We start from the raw sequence: 26601 nt of genomic DNA, 5'->3' as shown, positions 1-26601 counted from the left end.
CAGACATCCCTCGGACTGAGGCCTTTCTGTCCCAGCAGACATGGAAGGAGGTGGCCAAAGTCTTTTGGAACTAATCCTTTGTGGGACAAAAACTTCTGATATGTGTCCCCAGCAAACTAGAAAGCTTGATTCAAGTCCATGTGACCACTCTTTGAAACTGTCAAAAGAAAGGTATAGGCAGCTCTGCGGAAAGGGAGCACAGTGTTCGAGCTCCCCCCGTATATGTGGACCTACACTGTGTACATCCCCCACACTCTCATGAGCCTCAGACTTGTGGGAGAGTAGAAACTCAAGAGAAAAGATGGGTGATGGTTTCACATGTCTACAAATGGACTCAAAACTGCTGTTTCAGTGCAGAGAGAGCCCTGTGGCCTGCGGGTGCTTTGGTCAGGCAGGGCCTTCCCCAGTTGCTGGGCTGGAATTGGACTTTCCCGCCCAGTCCCTCCCCCTTCCCACATCCCTCTGCATTCTACCCTATCAGTGGTATTCTGTTCTTCCTGCTTGGTGTGAACGATCAGACATGCTCCCAGCTCAGCACTGCGTACAGTGAATATTTATGGCATACGACCATATACCTGGCCAGGTAGTAAGCTCCAGTCTGGGCTGTTTATCCCATCTCCAGAGGGATTGGGGTGGTGAGGGCAAGAAGAGCCACTAGAATGAGGGCTCCATGGGGACAGGGGCTGTTGTCTCTCCTGTCCAGTGCCATATCTCCAGAGCCCAGGCCAGTGTCTGGCACATAGTAGATACTCAGTAAATATCTGTTGAATTGATGAAGGGCCTGATTCCACCCTCCTCCTACTAGGGTGACATCTATGTGCTGTCCTCTCTGGACCGGGAGAAGAAGGACCACTATATCCTGACTGCCTTGGCCATAGACAACCCTGGGGATATAGCCAGCAACCGTCGAGAAAATTCGGTGCAGGTGAGGGGTGCCTGGCTAGGTCAGGGACTGGGGTTGTGGAAGCAGCAAGAAAAACCTTTAGAGACTGACGACTGCAGGGCCACCTGGCCCCCTCAGAGACATGGTGACAGGAAGGAAAAGGCAAGACCTTAGCTGGGTGGGTCACAATGGCTGTGGCTTAGGGAGACAAGACTCGAGCAGAAATTTCTTGTGCCAAAACTCTGCTAAGGCAGCTAAACATTCCTGAGTGTAACCCAAATAAAGCTGAGGGCTCCACATGGCCAAGTGTCTCCATGGTATCATTGAAAGAAACACAGTCCAGCAACCAAATATAATGATAAAGCAATTATCTTTATTTATATTTCTTAAAGAACAGTCATGAGGCATCAAATTCACAACCCCAGTTCTAATGTCTACACAGTTGCTCTGAGGCCAGTGTCCTGCCTTCTAAGCTGTACCCCATTTTCACCCAGAATTCCATTGCTCGAGAGTTTGCTTTCTCTTTCTTTCTTCTCCATTCTTTCTGCCTTGTCCGGTCATCTTTCTGCATTCAGTTCTTCCAGTTACCACAATAACCATTCAAAAAAAAAAAAACTCTCCTGGGTGAGGAGGTAAGAAGCTGGGTGGGCAAACTCTGTTTAGCAGATGCGGAGAGGGTCTGGGAGCATTCACACACGTCCGAGTCCTGTCCCAGCCACATAGCCTTGTGCTGTGTGGGGGGAAGAACAGGATTTGGAGTCAGAAGACTAAGGTTGCCTCTCTCCCAGGGCGGTGGTGAGTGGGGGAGGAGGGGCTGTGGGGCAGGGATTGGAAAGTACTTTGTGCATTGAAAAGGGCTCTTAAAATCCTGCTGTGAAAAGCTCTGGTGAGGATGCAGGCAGGCAGGGCCACAGCAGTGGGGGCGGGGGCGGGGGCGGGGGGGGGGGGTGCGCGGCCCTCCTGGCCTGACATGCCGGTAGGACCTGCCCCAGGCTGTGAGGTCAGCAGGGAGAACCAAGGCCCCTGCCTGGTGCAAATCCCAGTCAAGAGGGGGCCTTCAGGGGCGGAGGAACTGCCACCCAGCATCACGGTACAGAGATTAGAGTGAGAGTGTGGCGCTGAGGGAAGGAGCAAGGGGCAGAGTTGGATGTGGGCAGGAGGGCTTCCTGCTCAGGGACCAGACGCACAGAACCCGCTCATCACAGTGCGGGCTGCTGAGCGCTTCCTCAGGCCAGCACTGCGCACCTCCATCACAATCTAGAATACGGCACATCATCACGGTGACCATCACAAGCCCCTGAAAGAGAAGATATATTGTGACCACCCCCCAACCACTGCCAGTCAGGTGGCTCAGCTGGTTGGGGCTTTCTCCTATACACGAAAGGCTGCAGGTTTGATCTCTGATTGGGGCGCATATGGGAGGCAACCAATCAATGTTTCTCACATTGATGTTTTTCTCTTTCTCTCTCTCTCTCTCTCTCTCTCTCTCAAATCAATAAACATATCCTCAGGTGAGGATTAAAAAAAGATATTGTCCCCAAAGTACAACTAAGGAAACTGAGGCTCAGGGGGTTAAATAGGTTGTTTGAGGTCAGACTCTAACGGGGGGGCCCTGTCCACCTCTTCTTACTCCTATGTAACTGGGTCACCTGAAGCAGCCCCCCCGGATACTCCTGACCTTTGTCCTCAACCTCCCCCCCAGGTGGTGATTCAGGTGCTAGACGTCAATGACTGCCGGCCACAGTTCTCCAAGCCCCAGTACAGCACGAGCGTTTATGAGAATGAACCAGCGGGCACCTCGGTCATCACCATGATGGCCACCGACCAGGATGAAGGCTCCAATGGAGAGCTGTCCTACTCACTCGAGGGCCCCGGCGAGGGTACGTAGCCTGGGCCCCACTCGTGACGCCTTGGGGGGTGGTGAGTGGGAGAGGCAGGCTGCCATGGGAAGGATGCCTCAGCCAGAGCCGTGCCCTGCTCTCTGCCCCACCTGCCAGAGGCCTTCCACGTGGACAGAGACTCGGGCCTGGTGACCACAAAGCGGCCATTGCATTCCTACGAGAGGTTCAACCTGACCGTGGTGGCCACCGATGGCGGAGAGCCCCCGCTCTGGGGCACGACCATGCTCTTGGTGGAGGTCATCGACGTCAATGACAACCGCCCCATCTTTGTGCGTCCCCCCAACGGCACCATTCTCCACATCAAAGAGGTACGGCTGTCTCGCAGGGTCGCCTGCCTACCCACGTGCCCCTTCCAGTATCCAGCCCATTACATTCTACAGTCATGCGTGGGAGAGTGAAAGGGCAGGACCCCATTGTGAGGGTGGGGAAACTGAGGCCAGAATAGGGAACACACTCAACGCCACACAGGGCAGTACTGAACAGTGTTAGTACTATGGCCTATGTCAGCGAAAGGTCTTGGGTTCAAGTCTAACTCTACCACTTACCAACCAAATCACCTTGAGCAAGTAACTACTTTGAGTGTTTTTTTCATCTGCAAAATGGGACTGATAATAGATGTTCTGTCTCTTGCTCTTAGATGTCTGCCAAGAGGAACAGTGTCCCCAGAAACCCACTTCCCCCATACTTGTCTCGAAATAAACATGCAGGCCCCTTCCATCTGTCTGTCGTTCCTGCTGATACCAAAGTGTAGACAGCCTGGGAGTTGAGGATGGGCATCAAAATAAGAAGGAAGGGGAAGTGCCCGAGTTTCTGGAACCTCTCCAGTTCTTTCGTTCCTTGCTCTAAATCGCCTTGTAAATATAAGGAAGTCCCCCTCTGGCTCCTACCCTTCCCCTCCTCCCTCTCAGCACCCAGGCCCCAAATGCTGCCGCTTGTTCGTTGCTCCCAGACTTCAGCATGTCTCTGCATCTCAGAATGTCAGCATTAAGTTCTTGTTGTCATTCTCTCTCCTCTTTAAGGTCCCATGAAAGAAATTTCTGCCAGGCTGAGCTCTAGGAAACACTGGGCTTTTATATTGTGCCTTGCTTTTTCCTGTGTCTGTTGCAGTGACTGAGTGGTCCCCTTGGCTTCGCCTGCTAGGGAGTTCAGAGTATCCAGCTCGCCTCGAGTGGCCCTGCACGGTCTTAGCAGACACACCTTGCCTCCCATCCCTCAGTTCCCATTTTCTGGCCAAACATTTCTTTTCTCTACCCTAATTTTTTAAATTTGCTCACTCTTGTTACAATTTATACTTTCTTGTAAGTTGCTTTAAATCCTCTTTGTGGAATGAGGCAGGGTAGAAATTTATAATAATCTAGTTCTTTTCCATACCAAAGGCCCCATTTACTAACTTTTTCCCTTCAAGGGCTCCGTATTTTGAAATATTCATGTCTCCCAAACAACCAGCATTTGTTAATTACCTGTTTGTCATCCCACTTTCTATTAGTTAGCTGTAACTGCCATTCAGAGTTTCTGATTGTCATGATCAATGAGATAAACAGTGAAACCATGCTGAGCTGGTAATTTTTCAACTAAAAGCAAAGAAACTTGCTCTTTTGCTTGTGCCCTGAGCAGCTTTATTATGCACAGGTCACTGTGTTACATCAATTAAGCTTTTTGAATCTTGGACTTAACTCAAGGGATTCAGGAGACTGGGGCTCCGAGAGGTGAAGTGGCATGTCCAGGTCACTTGGTATTAGTAACGGACTAGAACCCAGGTGTCCCAGGTGTCCAGTCTTCATCCAGTCTGTCGCCCTACCTGCCTGTCCCCCATTTTCAGGTACCCCATTGAGTGGGTGTTGTTTGGGGATACTCAGAGCTCCTGTGATTGGGGTAGCAGAGAGCAAGACAGACCCGAGGACAGAGTGTGGCTGTGGCCTCAGCTTTTGGACCCCTCTTCTAAATCTTAGCATGCAATGGGGTGGGAGGGATGAGGATAGCCCCTGGAAGGGCCGTCACCCTGAGAGAGTTTGGAGCGTGGTAGATCCTAGGCTGGACGGTCAATGGGCGGTGGCCTTCGCGAGAAGTGAAGTGAGGATGTTCTAGCAGATGCTCAGACTGCAGGAGAGTCCAGCCAAGCAGGCAACCGTCTCCTAAGGAAGCTGAAAGGTGGCGAGGACATTCTGCTACAGGAGAAGAAAGAATGAGAGCTCTGTGGGGGCCCAGGAGCTGGGATTCTCCCGGATGCCCCAGGAACCTCCCTGCCCTGCCCCCCGCAGGAGATCCCACTGCGCTCCAACGTGTATGAGGTCTACGCCACAGACAAGGATGAGGGCCTCAACGGGGCTGTGCGCTACAGCTTCCTGAAAACCACGGGCAACAGGGACTGGGAATACTTCACCATCGACCCAATCAGCGGCCTGATCCAGACTGCTCAGCGCCTGGACCGTGAAAAGCAGGCTGTGTACAGCGTAAGGGGGCGGGGCCCGGCTCAAGGGATGAGGTCGAGGGAGGGGCTTTCCTCTGGGTGCAGGGCCACCACCTCCCCACCTAGAATGACCCGCAATACCCACCTGGGGCTCTCTGTCTCCTCTGACTGTGCTGCTCCACTTCCAGCTCATCCTGGTGGCCAGCGACCTGGGCCAGCCAGTGCCGTATGAGACTATGCAGCCGATGCAGGTAGCCCTGGATGACATCGACGACAACGAGCCCCTCTTCCTGAGGCCTCCAGTGAGCTCTCACCCATCCCCTGCCCTGTCATACCCACACAGGGATCCCCTGCCTGCAAGCACATATGTGCATATACTCCCCTATGCACCCTTTACCATATGACACAAGTTGCCCGCAGAAACCTGCATATACTTCATGGAACAAATATTTATGGAGCAACTGCTCTTTCAAGGCACTACCCAGCTGTCAAAAAAGCAGACAAAATGCCTGACTGCTGGAGTAACATTCTCCTAACTGCACACATTGTACACAGGAAGCCTGAAAATCAGCTCTTCTTTATTGAGCTGAGGCTGAGCCCGTACCGTGGACTCAGACTTTCTAACTTCATGGTTTTTCCTTCTTGTGTGCACACTCATGTGCATACGAGAGAGTGTGGCCCTTCGCTCAAATATCCATTCAGGTGCTGGGAGATGTCAGAGAACATGCCAAGCCCAGCCCTGCCCTCACGTTTCCCAGGCCCAGCCTTTGTTCCCTTGAGGTTGCAGTCATCCCGCTCACCCCGCAAGATGAGGACCGTGAGCTCCCTCAGCACCCACAAAGGCCCTGCCTAGGGCCCTCTGGCAGGAGCTGGGAGCTCGGGCCTTCCCTTGACCTCCTGTGATGCCCTTCCCCTATGCCCTGCAGAAAGGCAGCCCCCAGTACCAGTTGCTGACAGTGCCCGAGCACTCACCACGTGGCACCCTCGTGGGCAACGTGACAGGCGCTGTGGACGCGGACGAGGGCTCCAACGCCATCGTGTACTACTTCATTGCAGGTGGGGCCTAAGGGGGCTAGCGCCCTCCCTACCCGAGGGCTGGAGATGACCCCAATATGCCCTGCCCTGGCCCTGCCCCCCTCACCCTGTGCCATGGTCCCACCTTCAGCTGGGAACGAAGAGAAGAACTTCCTTCTTCAGCCTGACGGGCGTCTGCTGGTGCTGAAGGACTTGGATCGGGAGCGCGAAGCGGTCTTCTCCTTCATTGTCAAGGCCTCAAGCAATCGCAGCTGGACGCCTCCCCGCGGGCCCTCACCAGACCTGGACCTGATCGCTGACCTCACCCTGCAGGAAGTGCGCGTTGTGCTAGAGGACATCAACGACCAGCCACCACGCTTCACCAAGGCCGAGTATACCGCAGGTGCAGGGACTGGGGCCTGGGCACGGGGTGTGGGGCGGCCCCTGCCCGACCACTTATACCCACCTGCCCATTCCCGCAGGAGTGGCCACTGACGCCAAGATGGGCTCGGAGTTGATCCAGGTGCTGGCCCTGGATGCAGACATCGGCAACAACAGCCTCGTCTTCTACAGTATCCTGGCCATTCACTACTTCCGGGCCTTTGCCAATGACTCTGAGGACGTGGGCCAGGTCTTCACCATGGGTAGGGGCCTGGTCACTCAGGGGCGGCCTCCAGCCAAGACCTCTACCACTGCATTGGCTGTAGTCTCGAAGAGGTGGCGGTGGTCTCTTTGGGCACCGCAGAGTACGGGTGGCTGGCCGGCCATGTCAGTCCTTCCAATCATTCACTCATACATTTCTCATTCATCTATTTAGCCAGTCATCTAGCATTCATTCATCCTTTTATTCAACTGCCTATCCACAGCTGCATGTTCCCACCCACTTCCTTTTTTCTTTCTTCCCATTTCCTCCTCCATCCATTATTTATCCATCATCTGTCCGTCCTTCCTCTCAGCCATCCACCCACCCATCCATTCATCTTCCCGTTCTCCTTTCTATGTATCTCCCTGACTTCCCATTTGTGTACCTCACCCTCCCGGGTAAGGCACTGTGCTAGGCACTGGGGAGCCAGAGTTCAAAGAGCGTGCTTGTTCCTACAAGTGCGTATGTCTGCTTGTGCGCTTCCCGGTGGTGGTTGAGCCTCTCTGAGTTAGGCTCTAGAAGGTGTCCCAGTGGATGCTGTCCCATTTCCTTACTTCCAGTCCAGCCCCTTCCCTGCTCTTCTCTGTCTGTAGGAGTCAATCCAGACTTCTTGGTCTGGCATTCAAGGCTCACTAGGTCTTTCTCCTAATCCCCCTTTCTGGTTCCTCATCCCCCTAGGATTCTTAAGGGCCCTGTGCCCAGCCAAGCTGAACTGCTCATCACTCCTTCAGCCTGCTCTACACCATCCTCCCCGGGCCTTCGATCCCCTCTCTCTGCTTCCCGGAATACGGCCCCGACCTTCACTCTGCCTTCAGATATGCTCCCCACAACCATCCTTCAAAATCGAGTCCCTGTGCCACCTCCTCCAGTCACATAACCAGACACCATCCCTTTGCCCTCTGAGCTCCCTCTGCTCTTATTTTAATAAACTACAACACAGAGGGGCTAAGTAGCGAAAGGTCACACAGCTGGAAAGTGGCAGGTTTTAAACCCATGTCTACTGTCTTCTAAGAGAAGACTGGGCTGTGCCTCCGGTGGTCATTTCTCTACGTTCGAATTCTGAACTGCGTAAGAGAGAGACAGACACTGGAGGGGCTCAGAAGGAGCCCAGTAGGGGACACCAGATTCCCAAACTCATCATCCTCGAGCCAGTACACCCCACAGTTGTTTCGTTTAACATGCAGAATGTTTAAATAAAAACTTCGATCAATAGTTAAAAATCAGGAGAGTTCACTAGAAATCTTTGGAAGGGGTGTAGGTCCAGCAGCACAGGCTGCCCCGCCCCTCGCACACGTAACAGCCAAGCTGAGGCCGGCGCTGGGCTCTGCAGACATCTGGGTCCCGAGATGCCGCAGGCCCCGGCTGCCTCCCCGCAGTGTGTCACCTGCCTCTGGGGATTCTGGGACACTGGGTGGCCTCTGAGCTGCTCCCCCAGCCGTGGGCTCTTCCTGCAGGGAGTGTGGATGGCATTCTGCGCACCTTTGACCTCTTCATGGCCTACAGCCCTGGCTACTTTGTGGTGGACATTGTGGCCCGGGACCTGGCAGGCCACAACGACACCGCTATCATTGGCATCTACATCCTGAGGGACGACCAGCGTGTCAAGATCGTCATTAATGAGATCCCCGACCGTGTGCGTGGCTTTGAGGAAGAGTTCATCCGCCTGCTCTCCAACATCACCGGTGCCATTGTCAACACCGACGATGTGCAGGTGCCCACAAGACCCACCTTGGGGCTGGGGCAGTGGGGGAGAAGGGGGAGTAGGCCACAAGGAGGGACAGGTTATTGTGGAGAGGCGAGGAGCGTAGAAAGGGGTATATGCCCCCTCAGTCCTTTCCTGCCTGCGTATCCCCAAGAAAGTCCTTCCAGGTCTCTGGGCCTCAGTTTTCTAATCTGTGAAATGGGGCACAGTGTGGTGAAGTGATGGGCATCATGCTCGGTCCTCAGCGAGCACTTGGCAGTGATGGTTTATTGGAAGGCAGGGCAGGAGGGGCTCTCAGAAGAGGCCTGCCCATCGCAGCCCGTCCCTTACCCCTGCCACACCCTGTGATGCCCCTTCTTGCCTAGTTCCACGTGGATAAGAAGGGCCGGGTGAACTTCGCACAGACAGAGCTGCTCATCCATGTGGTGAACCGAGAAACCAACCGCATCCTGGACGTGGACCGGTGGGTGGGGGATCTGTGCTCTGTCCGTCTGCCTGTTGCCCTGAGATTGGGGAGGGGACCCACCAACAGAAGCATAGACAACACCGTCAGGCCTGCTGTGTGGTACTCTCCCCAGCAGGTGGGCAGAGCCGTTAGAAAGAGCACTGTGGGTGTGAGCAGAGCTCTGCCCCTCTGAGCCTTACTCTCCCCATCTGTAAAATGGGAGCATTATGCTGATTGTGAGGCTCAAACAGGATCCCTTATGAAGGGATGGTGAATCCGATAGGAAACAAAGCTATCCTAGCTGGGTGGGCTTTAATCGTGCAAGGTTTGGTGCGGGGAGGGGGGTGAACTTTCGGGGTCCAAAGCAGGAACTAAGCGGACTGGCCTGACTGAGGCAAACTCTTGGGGGACGGCTGAGGGTGGGAGCTGAGGCCCCTGCCCCTCGCCCAGGGTGATCCAGATGATCGACGAGAACAAGGAACAGCTGCGGAATCTTTTCCGGAACTACAATGTCCTGGACGTGCAGCCTGCCATCTCTGTCCGGCTGCCTGACGACATGTCCGCCCTGCAGGTACCCTTGGGTGGCACCTGCCCCACAGCCCCCTGCCACCCCGGGGACTCTCACCCGCTCACGCCCGGTCCTGTTTTCCTAGATGGCGATCATTGTCCTGGCCATTCTCCTCTTCCTGGCCGCCATGCTCTTCATCCTCATGAACTGGTACTACAGGACTGTGTGAGTGACCCCTGCGCCCTGTGCCTGTGCCCTGAGACTGGCTGACTAGCCCTACTCCTGGGTTAGACAGAGAGGCAGGCAGCGCCCAGAGAGGCCAGCCCCGCCCCAGCCTCCCTTACCAGCGCCTCTCTCCGCTTCTCTCCAGACACAAGAGGAAACTCAAAGCCATTGTGGCTGGCTCCGCAGGTGAGCAGGGGCTGTGATGGCTGGGGAGGTCAGAGGGCAGGAGGGGCTCCTGGGGAACTCACAAGGCCCTGGACCGGGCCCAGGCTCCCACCCCTCTATGCCCCCAACCGCTCCCTGCAGGGAATCGTGGCTTCATCGACATCATGGACATGCCCAACACCAACAAGTATTCCTTTGACGGGTGAGTGGGGTCCCCGAGCCCTGCCTGGTGTGCTTTGGGCAGGCCTGCCAAGGACCCAGCTGAGGCGGAGACTTCCCTGCTGCCTCCCAAGCAGGGAGGGAAAACGGGCTGGCTGAAACCTGGGGTGTGGGCGCCCCCTGGCGGGCTGGCCTCCCCGCTCTGTCCACCCTCAGAAACTGTCACTGAGCTGGGCGCCCCACCGCTGATAGGTCCCAAGTTGAAGGAGGCGGTGGGAGTTGACTTTGGTCAGCGAGGAGAGAGTGAGGCTTCCAAACTGAAGCTCATCCGGATTGACGTGTTGTCCTGTCCTGGTTCTAGTGGGAGCCTAAGGGGAGGACACACCCACAGGTGCCACAGGGCAAGGGGCCTACCTTTGGCCCCTCACCTCCTGTTCTGTGAAAAGCACTAGTTAGTTGGCCAGGGAAACAGGAAGGGGTATGGGGTGAGGCTGGCAGAGCATCTGTCTCCTCAAGCCTTCCATCCTCACCCCACCTGCAGGGCCAACCCAGTATGGCTGGATCCTTTCTGCCGAAACCTGGAACTGGCCGCCCAGGCTGAGCACGAGGACGACCTGCCAGAGAACCTTAGTGAGATCGCAGACCTGTGGAACAGCCCCACCCGCACCCACGTGAGCCAGGCCAGAGCCAGGGGCAGGGGTGGAGGATCATAAGGGACAGGGTGGGGGTAGGGTAGGTCTTCGCCAGCACTGCCCAAGGAGCTGTGCTTTCTAGGAAGTGCCCCCCACCCTGCATGTGTGTGAGCGTGCACGCACACGTGCTACCTCCGGTCCAGCTAACATCCCCCGTCCCCAGGGCACCTTTGGGCGTGAACCAGCAGCAGTGAAACCCGACGATGATCGGTACTTGCGGGCAGCCATCCAGGAGTACGACAACATCGCCAAGCTGGGCCAGATCATCCGGGAGGGGCCCATCAAGGTGAGCCCTCCCGACAGGCTCCTGCACTCCTGCCCACCCCCCCAGGCCTGCACCCAGACCCCTGGCTAAGCTTGGACCTGCTCCAGAGGATACAGGGAAGGGAAACAGCTTTTTCCATCTCCAGGTTCAGCTAGACCTGCCCTCCACTGGGGCAAGACCACCAGAGCAAAAAGAGGGGCCTGGGCACTGGGGCTGACCAGGAGCCGCTCCAGCCTGTGGTGCCCTTAGGACCAGGGTGCCATCGAGACCTGTCACCAGGCTCTGCTCCCGACCCTCTACACTAGGATTTGAGGCCTGTGCCTCCTAGATTCCGTCACCTTCCATGGCCCCCATCTGTGTTAATGGGCGTGAACAAGGGGTGGGGATGGCCAGGGAGGGCCGTGGTGGGGGGTTAACCCTCTCCCTCCCCCAGGGCTCGCTGTTGAAGGTGGTCCTGGAGGATTACCTGCGGCTCAAAAAGCTCTTTGCACAGCGGATGGTGCAAAAAGCCGCCTCCTGCCACTCCTCCATCTCCGAGGTAGCCGGGAGGGCAGGGGAGCTGTGTGCCGTGCCCCAGCCCTGGGGGTGCTCTCTCTCTCTCTAGCTCTCCTGCTACCTTCATCCTTCTCAGAGTCCCTGGAGCTCAGCAGCCAGGACCAGAGAGCGCAATGGGTGGGGGTATAGGAGGACAGACAGTGGGCTCTCTTTTCTGGGTTCTGCAGTGGCCTTTCTAGGGATGGGGTGGGCTCAAGGAAATGTTTCTCAGATTTGAGGAACCCCATGACCCTCCTGCCATATAACCCTTATAGGGTTATATCATTTGAAGGAACTGGCTCAAATAGGGTCAAAAAGATGTCCTATGTTGTTTGCCTAAAGTGAGGTCACCACTATCTAAAACCCAGATTACCAGCTGGGCCAACATCCCCAAGTGAAATGGACTAAAAGCTGAGTTCCACACAGAACCAAAGCGCCAGCTGTGGGCCTCCACTAGACCCTATTATTCCCTCCAACTTCACCTGTAGATACTTTCAACCTGGCCAATACTGTTGACCTTGCTTGGGACCGACTTGTAACCAACCCAACTTGATAACAAATCCTGTGATACTACAGTTGCATCACAGGATTTTTATGGATTAAATACACAAAATTCAAGACTCATAGGAAGCCTATATATTTCCAAGGATACATCCACAGCACCGTGTTTCCACTTTTCCCCTTTGTACCATTTGAGAAAACAGGCTGGGTAGGCCCACCACATGAGCCCAGGGTTCCTTGTGTGCAGTAGGGAGAAAGTAGACACATAGCAGGTAGGACTCGGGCCGGCCACCTGCTCACTGCTTGCGCATAGCTCTGAGCATGTGTGGGTCCTGGACTCTTGCAGTTGATCCAGACGGAGCTAGAGGAGGAGCCAGGGGAGCGCAGCCCGGGCCAGGGCAGCCTGCGCTTCTCCCATAAGCCGCCACCTGAGCTCAAAGGACCCGATGGAATCCACATGGTGCACGGCAGCACGGGTACACTCCTGGCCACTGACCTCAACAGCCTGCCCGAGGATGACCAGAAGGGTCTGGGCCGCTCACTGGAGACACTGACAGCTGCTGAGGCCAGTGCCTTTGAGCGCAACGCCCGCACGGAGTCCGCCAAATCCACACCCCTGCACAAACTTCGCGACGTGATCATGGAGAGCCCCCTGGAGATCACGGAGCTATGACTAGACGGGAGAGCCCCGCTGCTGTGTGCAGCACCAGGACCACAGGGCGCAGGCCCCCTCCAGGCCAACCCTGGCTCACGACCTCAGGTTGGTCCAGTGGCAGCGGCCCGCATCAGCCGCTCCGGTTCCACTTCTGCCAGGCGTTCATTCAGTATCTGATCTCTACGTTCATAAAATTTGTTATTTTTTTAAGAAAACTAAACAAAAATGTTAAGCGTCTACAGATGAGGTAAGAAGTGTCACTGGGGGGACCAGGAGTCTAAGGACCAATTCAGCCCAGGCTGAACCGAAAGGCCAAGGAGGCCCTCCTGCCCTCCCCACCCCAACCGGTTCCCATCCCTGTCGGGCCTCGACTCCGGTTGTCTCGCTGCATTTCTGCCACACTCTGGGCTGGACATCCAGGTGGAGGTAGCGTGTGATCCCTGCCTCCCCACATGGACAAGGTTACTATCCATGAACCACGTTCTCTCCATTATACTGGCTCCCCAAATGTGCTCATAAAGAAAAATGACTGATATTCCCTTGGGTTTTGAATGTAGCGTGTTCCTCTGTATTCCTTTTTAAATTAAGTTATTCCCTCAGTATTTTCCCCTTGGTTTGCTTCACTGGTACACAATGAACATTTCTGGAATGGTCTGAATTTTAAAAAGAAAAGCAACTCATGAGGAACTGGCAATCGCTCTGGTAAACTACCTGCTGGCTGGCCTTGGAGGGGTGGGAGAGAGTGGGGGTGAAGGGCACAGCGGCTGGGCCCAAACCAGCCCTGGGTGTCTCCTGGAGGACCAGGTGGGACTTTCTTCACTCTCTCTGCTTGCTCTCTCTGGCCAGACTGTGGAGCACTTACAGGCCCACAGCCTTGGAGAGCTAATCAGAAACCAAACCTCCAGCTGAGGTATCAGAGAAACGCTCAGATCTGATCGACAGACTTTATTGTTAAATCACAGACACAAGTGCAAAACAAAAAACTGTTACGTCCATTTAATGGCAACTGCAGGTCTTGTTGTCTCCTGGCGAAGAGCAGTGCAGCAGAAGACTTAGCCGAACCAGAGAGAGGCCAAGGCCCCCACACAGCCACCCAGCAGGCCCTCTGCCTGGAAGCCAGAGGCTTGTCTTCCACATTTATGTCGAAGTCAGAGAGAATAGCCGTGAAATGTGTCAGAGGTGAGGGGCCGAGACGGCCCCGGGCGGCAGCGCAGAGGCACAGAGCAGGCCTCAGCCGGCGGGCAGGCAAAAGGCAGGCCTTGAGGTGGTCACCGCCCACATGGTCGCACACAAAAGCCCAGCCCACAGGACCTCCATGGTGAGCCAAGCAGGTTGCATTCAGGCAGGTTATTTTTTCCCCCTCCCACCCAAACCCACAGAACCCTAAACAGGGTATCACCAGGAACGACACAGGAAAGCCAGATCAGAGGTTTATCCAGGGAGAGGGAACCCACACCCCACCCAGGTCTCCTGAGCAGCCACTTCCAAAGTCTATCAGTGCAAACTACACGGTGTAAAAAGCCTCATTGTTTTGAGCCTCTAATCATTTATATAAAGCTGCCTTCGTTTTGCTTTCTTAGCTAGCAGCCAAGAGGCCCAGGAAGGGGGAAGGCATCCCTCCTTAGGTTATGGTCCTACCAGCATTCAGAGCCCCCTTCCTCCCCCGGTACCCACCACGCAAGGGCCAGAAAGCCCGCTAGGACGCCGTGTGTCGTCATCCATGTAGCAGAAAGAAAAGGAACACTAAAGCAGCTACGTCAGCACAGGCTAGGCACCTCCTGCGCTGACCACAATGCCACGATAAGGGAGATAAGAAACAGAGTGGGGGAGGGGGGCCGATTTTACAACAAAGTCGATAGAACTGTGTTCATTCCTCCAGACATGTAAGTATGAAAAGATGCTGTAGTTTCTCCAAGATGGAACATTCTTTCTAGTTCCACACATGACGTCTGCAATGCTCAACAGCCTGACAAGAGAGAAAAACGGATTAATCTTCAGAACCAAACTCCATTCCTGGCCCATTCATGCATCAGATATCGCCCCAAAATGGAACCTGTTAATCTGGTTCTAGGTTAGCTGGACTGCACCAGGCACTGAAGACCCAGGACAGCATCTCATGTGGTCATCAGTTTTGGGGACTCAAAAGACAGGTGTCCAGCGAACAGGTGCAAAGCACTTCAGTGTTTTGCAGATAAGCACCCATGCAGGAAGTCACACGCTAAGTCCCAGCATCGGCTGATGGGCCACACTGGAGGCCCCGAGGGCAAAGCTCCTCACCCCACTCAGTCAGAGGTACACACCAGCCCAGGCCTTGAGAAAGGGACCCACAGGCACATTCACCCAGGACAGCAGCAGAAACCTATTCCACCAATGACACGCTATGGGTTGGGGCCTGGCCGCAGGGAGGAGCTGGACACAGCCAGGATGGGCCTCGCCACCCCTCCCTGCCGTGGACTGAAATGATGCAACCTCCCCCAAAACCAGCAGTCAGCCTCCCACCCCAAGGAAGGAAAAGTTGTGCAAAAGAACATTAGGCAACAAAGGCAGGCCCAAACATCCTCCCCTCCCCCTAGGAAGTAGTGTGGATCACCCAACTGGTGGCTGGCCACCCACCAGGACGGTGCCACAGCACCCTGGGGCTGTTGGGCAGGTGCAAACTTCTCAGGGCCTTTCAAGAACAGCTCGGCTTGGCCCTGAGTGAAGATTCAGGCCAGGCTCCAGCTGGGGCAAAGGTAACCCCGAGGGGCATGAGGACTTATGCAAGAACTGGGGCAATGAATCCAACAGGTCTGCTGCAATCCCTGGGGGCACCTCGTGCAAATCTGACCCTCTCAAAGGGAACCAGAGGCGAAAGCAAAAAAGCAGAAACAAAAAAATATCCACGCTTACACTTCACTCCTCAAAGACAGGAACATAGTTATTAGCCCGGCCTATGCTGGGCAGCCAGGGTGAGTAAGCCTAATTGCCTCTCTTGACCTCAGTTCTTTCACTAACATAAAGACATGGTAGACAGCCCGTCACCGAGGCTCCTGGGAATGCAGGATTCTCAGGCCAGCTGCTGACTGGCAAGGCAGGCCTGCGGAGCAGTTGCTGAGCTACTCACGTTGCATGAAGCTGCTGTCTCCATGTTCTGGCACCAGTAGCTTGGGCCCCAGACACACTTCTCTGTTCCCAAAAGAGGCTTATGGGCTGCAGGGCAGGCTCCAATTTTCTACACAGTGAAACAACGGCAAAACAGGAAAGAATGAGATCTGCCCAACTAGGCCTTTTCAAAACTGAGATTACCAGCTTCTAAAAGTAGCTAGAACCAGAACTCTGATGTGCATTTTCAAAAAGTATCAGGGTTGCTGAGTAAAGTGAAGGGCCCAGAAGCCTGGTTCTGTATCTTCTGGGCTCTCCCACACCCCATCCCCAGAGACTCTGCCCCATGGCCACAGCTCTCAGAGGACCCTTCCGGGGTCCACCAGCACCTCCCAGGTTACACTGTCCCAGAACCCGTGCCGCTCAGCAGAGCTCACCGAGCACACGTAGGACGGCTCCATCACCTCCACCAGGATTTCTAGCAGCACGGGCTCGTACTCGGTCACAAACTGATCACACTGTGAAGTAAACAGGGACATGAGTCCGGGTTTAGGTGTGCCCAAGAAGAGTGGGGGCATAAAAGGAGGGGAGCTGGACATGCTCTTCTGCAAGTCCCAACACTGCCAAGCCAGTGGCCCCAGGGCCTCCCTCCCCAGGTGCCCCACCCACACTCGATCTCATCTGCTTCTGTTCTTTTCCTCCAGTGGCTCCACTTGAGCCAACAAAGAGCCCCTGGGAAAATCTCACTGGACTCCATGTCTACAGGCAGAAATGGCTTCAAAACTTCAGGCAAGGGTACAATCTGTGAACAATTCAGCTTTTGCATTCCCCAGGTAGGTTCTGACTGTGGCAGGAAACAGCCCAGGGCATACCTGATTCTTATAGGGGTCAGGCAGAAAGCTGCAGCCTTTCTCAAGAGCAGCCAGGATCTCCTGCTTTGTGCTGTTTTTCTCCAGGTTTTTGTCCAAGTAGCCAACCAGCTTCTTACACACCTCACAGAAGCCACCGTCCTTCTGCTGAGTCACACGTACTATGCAAGAGAGTACAATCTCAGTGCTGGCAGGGCACCCCCCAAACCCCGGAGGGGCCGGCCAGCCTCTCCCCGCCAGGCTCACCGGTCAGCGCCGGCAGTCTCTGGGAGGTGCAGAGGTGGAGCAGGCTGCACACCAGCTCAGGGCTCGCCTCCTGCAGGAGGATCGACAGGATGGACCTGCCGTAAGTGTCCACCACCTCTTGGCACTCTTCAGAAATGGATTTGGGCAATTTTGAGCATATTTCATCAAAAGTGTGAATTATTTCTTCCTGAAACACAAGAGGATCATATGGGAAGATGGAAGGCTGGGTAGGGGTGGGAGAGATTCTGAAAAAACTACCATGGCCAGAAAACCAGTCAACAGCAAGATGCTGTTTCCTCCTGTAAAAGATGAGAGCTACAAAGCAGAGCAAAGTGGCCTCCTCCTGCCCCAGCCAGGAGGGACCCCCTGATGGGAAGTGGTCACACAGATTCCTAGGCTGGGTCCAACACCAGCAAGGGCCAAGCCAACCTCTTTTGCCGGGTTCTCCTGCGGGGCCACTGTGGCTCAAGGGAGAGCCGAGCTCCTCCCTCTGCCAGGAAGGCGGCATTCCAGAAACCCCACGTACCTCAGTCTTATTGCTGTCAATCAGCTTGACCACCTCCTTCACGACGTACTCACACAGCTCACAGGTAACATCAGTCTTCGTCTGGACCAAGTCCTTCTGTTGAGAGGATGAAAGAGGTTATCTGAATACTGAGACCCTCCCCTCACCCTTTGCTCCTGCTCCTCTAAAGGAGAGGGGACACAGAAGCCAAGGACAAGTTAGCATCACAAAGAGCCACTTCCTACTGAACTCCGAATAATGTGTGGCTTCCTCCCAGTGTCTAAGTTCCAGTCCCTCTTGTTTTTTTTTTAATGAGATGGGAGACTCAGCACTTTTGCCAATCCTCTACCACCACTACCTCCCGCCACCCCACCCTCCCCAAGCCAGAAATTTATACTTCAATGAGAGCAGTGAAACTGTCCCCCTCCCCAAAGAACTGTCCATGTGATGCTGTGTTTGGTTACAATTATTCCATCGTTCAGCATGAGCATTCGTCCTGGGGAGTGGGTAGGGGAGCAGAACAAAGTAAGGATTCACTATTTAGAAGCCAGTTTTAAACACATTTCAGGTCTGCTGTTGGGTGTCAAGTCTCATTAACACCTGGAATTACTTTTCCAGAGCCTGCCTTTAATAAAGCCATACTGCTGAATAGGACTTTCTGTGACAATGGAAACATCCCCTACCTCTGCTGTCAAATAGAGCAGTCACTAGCCACATGTGTCTATTAAGCACTTGAAATGTCACTAGTGTATCCAAGGAACTGAATTTTTTTTAACTGTTTAATTTTATTTAAATTTAGGTAACCACATGTGACTAGAACACAAGCTATAACTCTCCATTTTCTCTGGCCATTAATCCTGTCAGTCAGGTGGGCGCAGGCCTAGGAGCATCCCAGCTGGGGACAAGGGGCAGGTGGCAGTGTTGCCCTGGCTCTGCCTGACACCGTAGCCGTTCCTGTGGTCCACATGCTGTGTGTACTAGAGAAGACAGTAGAGGGAGAAGACAGCTAACGGAGAATGACATGGGGAGTTCTGGTACCAGAAGTGCATGCACATGCCATGTGCTAAGACATCACGTGGCCTGGGCTCTTCAGAACTAAACTACAAGCCCCAAGAAGAGGATAATTTTGTTCACCATTGCAGGTGGGCTGTTCTAGGCTTCAATCTCTAAAACACTGCCTGACCCATAAGATGTGCTGAATATAAACTGATTATGGAATAAATGAGGCTCTTCACCAAGTGACACAAAACAAACACTCATGCGTGCCAACATCACACTCCAAGAGGCTTCTGTACAAGCCCTAGGGTGTTCTGGGAATACCAAGCCTGTACTATGGTTACAGGGTCAGGGAGGATGTGGCAGAGGCAACAGCACCTCAAAAAAGGTTAAGTTGGAGCTAGGCACTGAAAAATGATCTTGAATGGCGTGCTAAAGTGTAGACTTGGTCCCATGAGCTCTAGGGTTTATAACCAAGGAAATAAAAGAACTCAATATGCCTCTGGCCAGTAGAAAACAATGATACCAGGTACCTTAATGGGCTCCACCAGTTCCAAGGCAGGGATGACATTCTCTGAGACCACTTCAGCTGGGAGCAGAGGCTGCATGGGCATCTCCTTGACCTGGTCACAGAACCCGACCAGTCCACAGATCTCCTTGGGTTGCTGAAGAGAGCACAGAAAAAGCAGTGAGGTGCAGGCCTCCATCCACCACCACCCCCACCTCAGGCCCACTCTCTGCACACGCAAAGGTCAGGGTGCTAAGGGAGCGTTCCGGTCCCAGTGTCAAGGGCTGACTGCTCCCCCTACCCTGGACAAGTGAAGATTCCATATGAAACCTAGATGAGCTCATGCAAATGCAGGTGGGCCAGTTTCACATAAGGGAAGAGGCCACACAAAGCTCCGAGGGGAGTGAGATCAGACAGAACTGCTGTCTCTGCTCCAGCCAGGGAGCACCCCGGGGAAGCACCTTTAATGGGTGATCAATCTTCTCCAAGGATTATGGGCTGCTCTAGAACCTGTTTTTCAGTTGAGCTCAGTAGGAAGCAAGCTCTATGTTCTTTCTATAGGGCTATGCTCATAAACTAACAGAAAGTCAAATGTGTTGAAAATAAAACCACACCAGATCATTTGATGGCAGGACCATTTTAAATGATGCATTAAGGGGAGACGTTCGCTTTTTAAAAAACCATATTCTATGTTCACAATTTCACACAGGATACATGAAAATCCAGTCCCCCAAAATTAATGAATTCTTTCAAGTCACCACATTTATCCCCTTTCCCAACCAGACACCAAACCACAGAGAACTAGACAGTTTGGACATCTTGACCATTTCACTACATGATGGCCAAGAGTGAGAGAAGTATACATACTTTGTATACTTTGCAAACCACATGCAACCAGCAACTACCCCTGGGCCCGATGGCATTTGACTCCCACCACCAAACCGTAAAGCAGCGGAATGGGACTGCTGAAAATGAGGCCTGGTAAGGGGAGAGAGCTAGGCCGTGGCCATGGGCCATCTTGTTTTAATACTGAGAAGGCCCTACAATTCATTAAGGCTGGAGGAGTTTGAAAGTTGTTATCTGAGGTATCCTGTCTCTGGCATACTTTAAGGATAGGGGCCAAAGATACAGCACGCTTTTTAGAAAAAAGACAAAAATTCGGGAGGTGTGTGTCTGCTTTGTCTCAGATCAGCTTTGTTCCACTAACTCCATGAGGGGGCCCAAGTGAAAATTCAGATATTTCAGCCAAAGTCCTCTCCCACTAGACTTCAAAAAACCTTGGAAAAATCTTTGGTTCCAGGGCTCAGGAGGAGGCCGTGCTCAGGACAGCCCCGAATGGGCGGCTGGCTCAGTGAGGCTGGGCTGAGGGCTCAGGGCCCCACTTCGCGCCACGGGCAGCGGAGCACACAGGCAGCCTGACGTGGCCCTGGACCCACGGGACCCATCCCCCAGGGGGGCAGCAGCCGCCATGAAGAGACTGTTTCCAACACTCAATCCAACCGACTGGGGAAGTCTGCTCACTATCTGCAACTGATTTGCTCATGCAAGAGAAGCATTTGTGAGGTTACGGAAAACGGGACTGAAGACATGCAGGGCTCTCAAGTCATGACAGAAACAAGGTCCCACAGGAAGTCAGGCTTATAGTGAAGGAAGCTGAGGCATCTCCGGGACCACCCACAGTTCCCCATCATCACACTGGCGGCCTGCATTTGGCCCACTGGGCACTGATTTTGTTCAGAGTACAAGGCTCTGGATAAGGTGCCCTGAAGGCGAGACGAAAGCCCCAACACCTCACGTGCTGAATCACAGGGAAGAGACCAGAAGCTCCCCTGCCGGTCCATAAGCACAGAGAGGGACCCTGCCCTTCACAATCTTGCCTTGTGTCTGTCAGAGGGGATCATGCCGTACAAAAAAAGATGAGCAAAGGAGCTACAAGCAGCAGCAGACCACTACTAGAAGCAAATCCCCATCACATACCTGATCCTGCTGTTGAACAAAAAAACAGGAAATCGGAGATAAAAATAAGAGAAAGGAAAGGACACAACAGTTAAGAAAAAATTAAAATAACAACAATCAAGCTGTCAACCAGGTGTAAGGGTATCCAAAGTTCAGGGGAAATGCAGTCACAAATCAGCCACCTACCTTTTTCCTACTATTGGGTGCACACGGGGCCCTAAAAAACAACTCTGGCCCTCCTTACTGGGACAGATCCCACTTCTCCAGCTTGTGTGGACACTGTCCCCATGTCCCTGACACACGACATCATGTTCAAAATACCGGGAGGAAGGCAGGTCCCAAGAAAATGCCACATCATGAAGGGCTCCCCACCCGCAGGAGCCTATCCCCACCATGCCTGCAAAGCCCTCCCCTCAGGCTGGTGCCGAACCACAGAACAGAACAAGATACAGGGCTGCCCAAATTAAGGGTGTGTGTTGTAAAACACATCTGAGGAGGTTAAGGACCCCAAGCCACTCTCCACTGCCCCGTCTTCCTGCAATCTACCTCCAGGTGGCCAAAGGGCCAGCCTGGAAGGCTAGTCTGACACTTATCAAAAGCTTTGGCTTCTGATTCAGCAATTCCAGTTTTAATTACCTAAACTAAGGCAAGAAACAGATTTGGCTGTAAAAATATTCATCATGCTTTTTAACCTAGGGCAAAACTGAAAATAACCTAAAAACACTCAGCCATAGGGGATTAGTTACATAAATTAGGTTCTAGTCATACTGTGAAATATATGCAGCCACTTCAAAATCATTTATAGAAAACATTTAATGATCAATATAATTTTAGATAAAAAATGCAAGCTACAAAATTTGAAGTAGTATATAAAGTATGACCCCACTGTTGTTTCTTAAAACCCTGAACAATTTTTGATTCAGGAAGTGTTTATCCATATTTTCGATGAATTAATAATATGCAGTGTAATTTTTACAATGAGAAAAATATTTTTTTTAGTTAGCTATGAAAAAGCATTAACTAGATCAAATTACACCAAAGCTTATTTTTTCCTACTCTCACTGCATGTCTCGGTAAGCTGCCTCCCAACGAGGTGCGGTGAGAACAACAATCTCAAATGAACTCCGCTGAGACTGCATGGAGTCACTGAGGGTTAGAGCAGGGCCTGACAGTAAACCTTTCAGACTTTGCAGGCAGTAAGGACTCAACTACTAAAACTCTGCTGCTGTAGCAAAAAACGGGCATTGCTAAGTTCCAATACAAGCACAAAACAGCCCCTGGTTATTAGAGTATAAACTCAAGGACTGTAGGCGACCTCAACATAATCAGAAACATGACAGAAAGAAAAAAGTACAACCCACCCCCCGAACCCTGTAGATTAGGCCTCCAGGGGCCAAAGGACGTTCCCAATGGAATGATGCTTCAGACCACCCTGCTCTGTGCAACAGTTTTCTGCACGGCGCTGGCTAGCTGACGGTACTTTCTAGCTCTGATAATGAACGGATGGATGCCCCTGCCACCTGGGTCCATCAGAGGCAAGTGCGAGAGCTATGGACTCAAGCAGCAGCAACAGCTAACACTGCTGCAGAGCGCACGACCAACTCGAAGAAGCAGGATTCTCCCCTCCTCAGAATTCAGGCTGGAACAGAGCAATTCTCAGGCCTGGCCTAGCCACAGAGCATACTCCTCCCATGAGGCCCAGGTTGAAAGCCAAATGCGAGAAATCTGATGGCCAGTTCACAAACGCAGAGGCAAATGAACCACCAGGAAGGCTTCGGGGCCGTGGCGAGGGTCAGGTGAGGAAAGGTAAGGGGGAGGTGGAGAGTCAGCTGTCAAAAAGGGCTCATTTGGGCCCAACTTAATACTCAAAGGTAAGCAAGGGAAAGGAAGCCATATACTTTTCAAAATTCCTGGAAATCACAAAGTTTGAGATAAAGAAAAATGCTAATGAGGACATTCCCCTGTCACCTACCATATGCATCATCATCTGGACAGCAATATCTGAATACTGGTTGATATAGTTCTTGCACTGGGGACAAAGAAACAAATTTTTAGTGAAGTTAATTACTACAACACCCCCTAAAAAACCCCAGCATTCCCAACCCCAACAGTAGAGTCCTGTAAATGTCTGTTCTGGGTAAGTTTTATTAAGATAAAAATGGCAATTTGTTTCTAGTCTTGTTTCTTGTATTACTGGGAGAAAAGAAATCGTCACAAAAGTGGTCTCCTTCCACTTTTTTGTCCCAAGGGTTTTGTTACATATACAAATACAATTAACCAACAAAGTCCCCACCACCTATTCCAGCTGCCTTCTGATTGAAAGGGAATGGGAATTGTTTGAAGAATCTCTTCCTCAAAGCCCTCAAGATGGAACTTAAAATGGCACCCCCAGAAGTGACGTTTTCTTGGTTCCCCCACTGCTGTCTGCAGAGCCCACAAAGACACAAGGCTCACCATGTCGGCCATGCCGGGCCCCAGGCGGTCACACTGCTCCCTGGCATGTTCCACCAAGGCCTCAACGAAGGTGGAGTTGGTCCGCACGGCATTCTGGATGTCAGTCACCAGCTGAATGCAGTCCTGGCAAACATCCCCGCCAGCCTGCAGAGACAGGGACAGGTAGGCTGTAAACACCGAGTATTCCTATATTAACTAAGAGGATTCAAATTCCTAGGAAAACTTCCTCTCACGCTCACGACTGCAGCATGGTGCGTGGCTTCCTGAACAGTCCATAATGTGTCTTTACAGGCTCTGAAACCACTGACAGTTTAAAAATCAATTTGACATTGATTTTAGTAAAACTTAAAGGAGGGAGGGTAATCTTGGCGTGTTTAAAAAAACTCCAGTTTTAAAATTTAGTTTAGTTTAAATATCCAGGTTCTTTAGAAACTCCAGGACACAGCCATCTGAAGGCCAGCCGGTGTAGACGCCCCAGTTTAAGAACCGCGCGCACACTGCTGCTTTCAGGTCTCCTCCCTAATCCAACAAAAACGGAGCCCAGCGGCGAGGCCCACTGTCTTACCTTCGGCTGGGGCTCTGTGTGGGAGCCGTCCTGCGGATAGAGGAGGAGCGGGATGTTGGCCATGAAGGGAGACACCACCTCAGCCATGTCCAGTTCTGGGATCTTATTGGACTCGAGCTGTTTCTGGTGATTGAGCTCTGCCAGGTGCTTCTGAAGAGACTCGCAGAGATTGAGGGCAGAGCACACCTCAGCGGGGTTGCTCTGATGGGGAAAAAAAGAAGTCCAGCTGGAAATCCTCTCCCCAGAGGAAAACAAAACAGGCCACCTGGTGCCTTTGAATTAGTTCCCTTCCTAATCTCTTAGCCTGACTCATGCAAGCATACCCAGTTCACAGGCATCTCAAACTAAACCCCCCAACCCACTCCCCTTCCATCTCTATTTTAGCAATGGCCTAAGCACCATTCTCTGGGCAGTTCAAGCCAGAAGCCTGGAAGACATCCCCTCCATCAACAAGTCTAGTCCACTTACCCTCTAAAACAATATGTGCCCTGGCAGGTGTGGCTCAGTGGACTGGGGGCCAGCCTGCGAACCAAAGGGTGTCTGGCTCAATTCCCAGTGAGGGCACATGCCTGGGTTGTGGGCCAGGCCCCCAGTTAGGGGTGTACAAGAGGCAACTGATTGATGTTTCTCTCATACATCTGTTTCTCTTTCTCTCTCCCTTCCTCTCTCTCTAAAAGTAAATAAAATCTTCTTAAAGATTTATTTATTTTTAAAGAGAAAGGAAGAGAGGGAGAAAAAGAGAGAGAGAAACATCAGTGTGTGGTTGCCTCTCATGCACCCCCTACTGGGGACCTGGCCCAGAACCCAGGCATGTGCCCTGATTGGGAATCAAACCGGCGATCCTTTGCTTCGCAGCACAGTGCTCAATCCACTGAGCCACACCAACCAAGGCTAAATAAAATCTTTAAAAAAATAAAAAATAAAAAAGGAATATGCATCTGTCCATCTCCACTGCCCCCAGTACATCTGATGCCTGACTGTTCTGCCAGCTTCCCTTCTTCCAACTCCCAATATGTGGGTCCTTGCCCAAACCCTCTCAAAAAGGTGCCCATGATCATGGTACTCCTCTCCCTGGAACCCCACAAGGACTTCCTGTTATACCTACAGCCCTTCACCATGGCCCAAAAGGCCTGGCATGATGTAACACCACATTCCTTACCAAAACCTTGGCCCAGTCTTTGGAAAGTGGCCCTCTTAGGTTTTTAAGTACCTCTTCTTTCTTAGGGTCTTTCCAAATTCCACAAACCTGGCTCCTTGCTCACTGATAAAAAAAACCCACCTCTGGTATGTGGTTTACACACAACAGATACTTTCTGAATGAAAGATGAGCATCCTTTTAGCTGAATCCACAAGTATATTCCCTGACTTGTTAGGATAAAAAAAATCACAGAAATGAAATGAATTACTTGCTCAAAGGACAGTTAAAAATCCCACAGGAGTTACCAAATCGGCACCAATATACATTATGCCAGTTTACATTCCTGCAGTAATTCTTAAGTTCCTGTTTCTTGTATCCTCTCCAACCCTTGAAAGTTGCAGGTAGAGTGTTCTGCATGCCAGAGCCATTCTGGCTGTTAGAACTGTAGTAAAGAGCTATAGAGAAAACCCAAGTGTATGAATGGACTTTCCATTTTAACCACTCTACTCTGGTCTGGTACTTCCCCTGGATCCCAGAAGCACCTTGAAGGAAGACCTATTCACCATCACGTACCATCTGTCCTTTAATCATGTCCAAAATGACTGGGAGATAGGAGTCCACAATCTCCTTGCATGAGGCAGACATGTCCGGCTTAGGAAGCCAGTCACAGGTCTTCTCCAAGTACATGAGGATCTCTTGCTGGAGAAAACACAAGCAAGGGACAGATCAGGATGCACTTCTCTACAAATGGGCTGGAAGGAACAGACCCCCTTACAGCTCCTCCCAGGAAAGTGAAGGCTGGAAAATAGCAACCCTCAGGGAAGAGGACCTAGGGGAGGGTGAGTGGGTGCTGTCAGATCAATGGGGCAAAAAGCAGATCCTCTGACCTGCAGCCTCACAGGCACAGGGAATTCTGAGTGAGTAGCAATAGCCACATGCACCCAAAGGCTAACTGCATGCAATACAAAATCACAATCAACCTTGGGCGTTAAAACTCATGGAGGAACCGGGGAAGCAAACTAGGGCCCACAGCCTGTCTCTCTATAGCTTGTGGCTAAGAATGGTTTTTACATTTTTAAAGATGGGGCAGCAAAAAATGGGACAGAAACAGTTATGTGGCCCACATGACCTAATTATATGCTACCTGGGCCTAGACCATTCCTTGTAGACGCCCCTGACCCCCAAGTCACAGGCTTTAAGCAATGAACGCATGTGGCTACATGGCCACCACTCACACACAGTCGCACACACCTGTGGTGGCTTACCTCAGTGGCATTGTCTTTCAGCATGTTGTCGGCTGCGGTGATGACGTCTTTACATATGTCGCAGGGAAGGGATTTCTAAGAGGAAAGAACATGGGAGAGAGGAATCTACTTGGAGGGCAGAGCTCACACCACACATAGGTGGAAACACCCTTGGCCCTTTTCCCATTTTACCCGAACGACATGATCATGGCCACATCTGACCAGACACATCCTGGTTCCCCAGATGAAACAAGAAGCATTCAGACGCCACAGAGGAAGGATTAGGTGGGATGGACTGGAATGCTCTGTTTTTACTGGAGAGACAGACTTTTCTTGTACC

At 52.4% G+C, this 26601-nt stretch overlaps 2 protein-coding genes across 3 annotated transcripts in view; one reads left to right on the top strand and one right to left on the bottom strand.

Moving 5' to 3' along the window:
* The window catches only part of CDH23 (cadherin related 23), a 363213-nt gene extending 350496 nt beyond the window's left edge, over nt 1-12717 (top strand). Inside the window, exons 52-69 of one of the 2 annotated variants that reach the window (XM_054572650.1) lie at nt 806-925; nt 2586-2763; nt 2881-3092; nt 5043-5234; nt 5380-5493; nt 6118-6247; nt 6357-6608; nt 6688-6849; nt 8303-8559; nt 8916-9013; nt 9446-9566; nt 9649-9728; nt 9874-9914; nt 10035-10095; nt 10594-10723; nt 10908-11030; nt 11443-11547; nt 12391-12717. In XM_054572650.1, coding sequence (XP_054428625.1) covers nt 806-925; nt 2586-2763; nt 2881-3092; nt 5043-5234; nt 5380-5493; nt 6118-6247; nt 6357-6608; nt 6688-6849; nt 8303-8559; nt 8916-9013; nt 9446-9566; nt 9649-9728; nt 9874-9914; nt 10035-10095; nt 10594-10723; nt 10908-11030; nt 11443-11547; nt 12391-12717 — 2703 coding nt within the window. The remainder of the gene's footprint in view (nt 1-805; nt 926-2585; nt 2764-2880; nt 3093-5042; nt 5235-5379; nt 5494-6117; nt 6248-6356; nt 6609-6687; nt 6850-8302; nt 8560-8915; nt 9014-9445; nt 9567-9648; nt 9729-9873; nt 9915-10034; nt 10096-10593; nt 10724-10907; nt 11031-11442; nt 11548-12390) is intronic. The other variant, XM_054572651.1, reaches the window with a different exon arrangement.
* A 914-nt stretch (nt 12718-13631) lies between these two features.
* PSAP (prosaposin) overlaps nt 13632-26601 on the bottom strand; it is a 31136-nt gene continuing 18166 nt past the window's right edge. The window contains exons 3-14 of the mRNA XM_054572649.1: nt 26283-26357; nt 25591-25716; nt 23880-24080; nt 23315-23458; nt 22833-22889; nt 18930-19061; nt 17422-17517; nt 16896-17082; nt 16653-16810; nt 16218-16298; nt 15803-15910; nt 13632-14665 (exon numbers count right to left, since the gene is read on the bottom strand). Of these exons, the coding sequence (XP_054428624.1) occupies nt 14630-14665; nt 15803-15910; nt 16218-16298; nt 16653-16810; nt 16896-17082; nt 17422-17517; nt 18930-19061; nt 22833-22889; nt 23315-23458; nt 23880-24080; nt 25591-25716; nt 26283-26357 (1401 nt within the window). The 3' untranslated portion in view covers nt 13632-14629. The remainder of the gene's footprint in view (nt 14666-15802; nt 15911-16217; nt 16299-16652; nt 16811-16895; nt 17083-17421; nt 17518-18929; nt 19062-22832; nt 22890-23314; nt 23459-23879; nt 24081-25590; nt 25717-26282; nt 26358-26601) is intronic.

This window comes from Pteronotus mesoamericanus, unplaced genomic scaffold (assembly GCF_021234165.1).
Source record: "Pteronotus mesoamericanus isolate MK-2021 breed Mesoamerican mustached bat unplaced genomic scaffold, CSHL_Meso_final contig_24, whole genome shotgun sequence".
Classification (NCBI taxonomy): Eukaryota; Metazoa; Chordata; class Mammalia; order Chiroptera; family Mormoopidae; genus Pteronotus; species Pteronotus mesoamericanus.
Note: the sequence above shows the minus strand (reverse complement) of the source record. Positions and strands in the feature narration are given on the sequence as shown.